The sequence below is a fragment of the Carlito syrichta genome, unplaced genomic scaffold (assembly GCF_000164805.1).
Source record: "Carlito syrichta isolate Samal-C Ts95f unplaced genomic scaffold, Tarsius_syrichta-2.0.1 Scaffold250396, whole genome shotgun sequence".
NCBI classification, from domain to species: Eukaryota; Metazoa; Chordata; class Mammalia; order Primates; family Tarsiidae; genus Carlito; species Carlito syrichta.
Window position 1 is genome coordinate 1 of NW_007194492.1, and position 3,930 is coordinate 3,930.

General features: G+C 43.3%; 1 gene segment (V, D, J or C); it reads left to right on the plus strand.

The window, feature by feature from the left end:
* The first annotated feature begins 1,102 nt into the window (after positions 1 to 1,102).
* On the plus strand, positions 1,103 to 1,762 carry LOC103253751. The segment is given in 2 exon segments: positions 1,103 to 1,193; positions 1,323 to 1,762. Coding segments are annotated over 2 exon segments (486 nt in total).
* Positions 1,763 to 3,930: the final 2,168 nt, after the last annotated feature.

Consider the following 3,930-nt stretch of genomic DNA (forward strand, 5'->3'; position numbering starts at 1 on the left):
CGGAGCAGGGACCCAAAACTTCCCCGCACGCTGCAATACCTGGCCTTAGGAAATGAGGTAAAGTTTGTTGATAGGTGGGCAGGGCAATGGAAGTCTCTGCCTGGAGAATGGCAAGGCAGTTTAAGCAGGTCTGTTTTCCTCCGCTTGTCTGGGTCCTCTGGTTTGGGGTCTCATGCTGAGTGCCTCAGCCAGGGTGGACCCGGAGTTCCAGAGCTCCAAAGTTCCAAAGGGCAGGCTCTAAACAGCGAGAGTGACGCTGGGACCCTACAGAGTACTTCAGCCATAAATGGAACCGGCGTCTCTGAGGGGCGGGCGCCCAGAGCCTCCCTGTGTGACCGGTGGCTTGATGCCGGGTGCCCGGCTGGAGACAATGCAGCCGGGGAGGGATCTGGAGGGGGCTGGGACCAGAGACTTCCACACACGAGTAGAACGGCAGTAGTGGGGGGAGGGGTGCAATATCTGGCCTTGCGTGGGACTGAAGTTCCCAGGCCTGACCCCAGCGCAGTTAGTGGTGGGCTGGGGGATGGGGGTAGCGAAGTGATAGCCTTTTTGGGAACTCACGTTCAGAGAATCTCACCAGTTCACCTATGCCGTCGCCATCTTGCCCCATCTCCCCCTCGATTTTTTGATTTATTGTAGAGATGAGGTCTCGCTGCCCAGGCAGGTCTCGAACCCGCGGGCTCTAATATATTTTAAAACCAATATTATGTACTATACAGAAGTGATATCGTCATAGATTCGGGAAGGAAGACACACTTTCTGTCAGTTTTGATGTCACATCTCTGAAAGGCAAAGGAAACAGTTCGCGCCCTTGGATCCTTGGTCCCGCCTCTGGCCTCCAGAGGGCGATGTTGCACAAAGGCGGCATCTGTTCATCTGGTAGACCATCATCCTCCTCAGCCCCTCCTCCTTGCAGCTGACTGATGTGTCCTCACTGATGTCTGTGTAGGTAGGGACCTGAGACGAAAACATGATGCCAGAAAGCACCCAGACTCTTGAGAAAAGACCTCTCTTTAACCGATTTTGAAACTTTCCAAAGCCAGGGCCTTGTCCGACCAACCTCCTCACTGCTCCTAACTCCTGAGACTCAGTCACCCTGGCTGCTGTCCCACCTGCTCGGGCCTTACAGAGCTTCCGCTGCTCGGCCATGCTCCTGCTGCTCGTCCTGGTGCTTGAGGTGATGTTTGCCCTTGGTGAGTAACATTTCATTCCCGTTCCTCCTCTCATAAAAGAGACCATGTTCTCGTTGGATCTGACTAGAGACATCTTTTCTTCATAGCCAGGTGTGCGCTGCTTTTACTTACACAGCATTGATGGTGCAGGAGGAACTGGAGCCCACTCCGTGACCCAGCCCGATGGCCACATCACTGTCTCTGAAGGAGCCCCTCTAGAGCTGAGGTGCAACTATTCATTTTCTTATTCGTCGTATCTCTTCTGGTATGTGCAATACCACAACCAAGGATTCGAGCTTCTGCTGAAGTATGTTCCAGGGAACACCCCGGTTAAAGGCATCAAAGGTTTTGAGGCAGAATTTAAGAAGAGTGAATCCTCCTTCCACCTGAAAAAATCCTCAGCCCATTTGAGAGATTCGGCTGAGTACTTCTGTGCCACCAGTGACACAGTGCCTGAGTCCGCAAGGGGAGGCGTTCACAAACCCCCTGAGATGCTGGGATCTTCTGTGACTCAACAACTGAACCTGGAGAGTTTTCAAGAATGTGCCTTTTTTTTGGTGCCTCCTTTGAAGACAAATAGGGCAGAGTAGGCTGAACCCTGGAGAGTGTTTGTCTCCTGAAAAGTTGCTTCAGTGTCGGTGTCATGCTACATTCAGATACTCACTGTCCAACATGGAAGTCTTCTCATGGATTTCTTGGGAGGATCCTTCCCCGGTTCCCCCCTCCCAGCTCTGAGTCCCACCGCCACACTCTGCAGAAGTACATCATAAACTGTCAAGACTCTGAAATTAAAAAGGTAACAGCATTTTTATAAAAAATCATTTCTAGCATCACTATGATAATGAGTATTGCCTCAGGAGTTGATCAATACATGAATAATTGATGCACTTGGCTAGAATATTAGCTGATAAACTATGCAGTATAGATTCTCAACCTAGATGTGAAACTTAACTTCTAACACTACTTAATATCTCACCGTGTGGTTTTGGCATATTTTAAAGTAAATTAGACATCATAATGTAAAGATTTCTATTCTTGTGAGCATTACACAAACAAAAAGTTGAATATAATTCTTAGTGTAATATTGAAAATCGAAGCCATTGAGTTGTAATCTTTTTTTGGAAACAGTTATTCCAGTGATTTCCAAGTTACAAATTTGGGGTATTAAAATTTAGCCCATAAAAAGATATCAAATGTGGTAGATTCAACTCTTGAAACATTCTTAGATATTTCATTTTAAGAGATCTCACATTTATAATGCAATATAAAATTACACTTTTAACAAAAATTTTCAGTCACAATTTCAGGGAGTATATTAATTTAGTGTGGATATCCACATTATTTACTTGAAATACTTTTTATCAAACCCCAACATGCTTAAGATTTTTTTTGTACATAACCATGACTCTGAAATTTTCTTTGTGGTTTGATTCTCATGGTAGGATAAAAAAGTTCCTCAACTTTTATCATAAAAACTTTACACATTCAGAAGTTAAGTTTTTCTTAATTCAATATTTTATAATTTATTATAGCAAAAATTATGAAGTTAATCATATCACTCCTTAAAAATATTTACAATTACCTAAACGTACTCTTTTAAAATATGATAGATGAAGTTTTTACCTTATTATAAACATATCTCTGGAGCTACTAAAATGTGCATTTAAAATAGTTTTTAAAACTATTCCTGTGAATTGAACTAAAAAAAGGATAAAGGATCTATGTTTAAGATGTTTGGCTCTTGCTGCTGCTTCTGTTGCATCAAAGACACATGTTCTCTCTTTTTGTTTCTTTGGCTGTAGACATTCTTTCATTTCTTTTGGGTATGCCATCTCTTCTAGTTTTGCTTTTCTCCCTCTTCGTTTTTGTTTGGGGTTTTACCCTTTCATTGTGTATTTTATGGCCCTTTAATTTTCTAAGGTTCAAATTTTTTAAGATAAGAACAATAAACATGAGATCTCCTATCTTAACAAAATGTTTAAGTGTACAATTCAGCCGGGCTCGGTGGCTCAGCCTGTAATCCCGCACCTTTGGTAGGCTCAGGTGAGTGGATTGCCTGAGCCCGCGGGTTCGAGATCCGCCTGGGCAGCAAGACCTCATCTCTACAATAAATCAAAAAATCAGCCGGGCGTGGTAGTGCGCGCCTATAATTCCGGCTACTTGGAAGGCTGAGGCGGAAGGATCGCCAGAGCCCAGCAGGTCAAAGCTGCGGTGGCTGGGAGTGGCCACTGCACTCCAGTCTGGGTGACAGAGTGAGACTCCAACTCCAAAAAAAAAAAAAAAGTGCACAATTCATAGTATCAACTATAGGCATGATGTTGTATAGTAGATCTTTAGAATTTATTTGTCTTACGTAACTGAAACACGTACCTCTTGACCAACATCTCCTCATTTCCTCTTCCCCTGGCCTCTGGTAACCACCATTCTACTGTCTGTGTCTATGGGTTCTGAATAAAAAATAATATTTTAGAATCCTCAGATAAGTGGAATCATGCAGGATTTGTCCTTCTATGACTGGCTTATTTCACTTAGCATAATATCCTCAGGATTCATCCATGTAGTTGAATGTGGCAGGATCCCCCCTTTTTTTTAAGGTTGAGCAATATTCCATTGTGTGCATGTACCACATTTTCTTTATTCATTCATCCATGATTAACTACTTAGTTTGCTTCTATACTTTGACTAATGTGAATAGTGCTGCAATAAACATAGGAAGGCAAATATTCAGGATCTTGAATTCAACTTTTTGGAATAAATA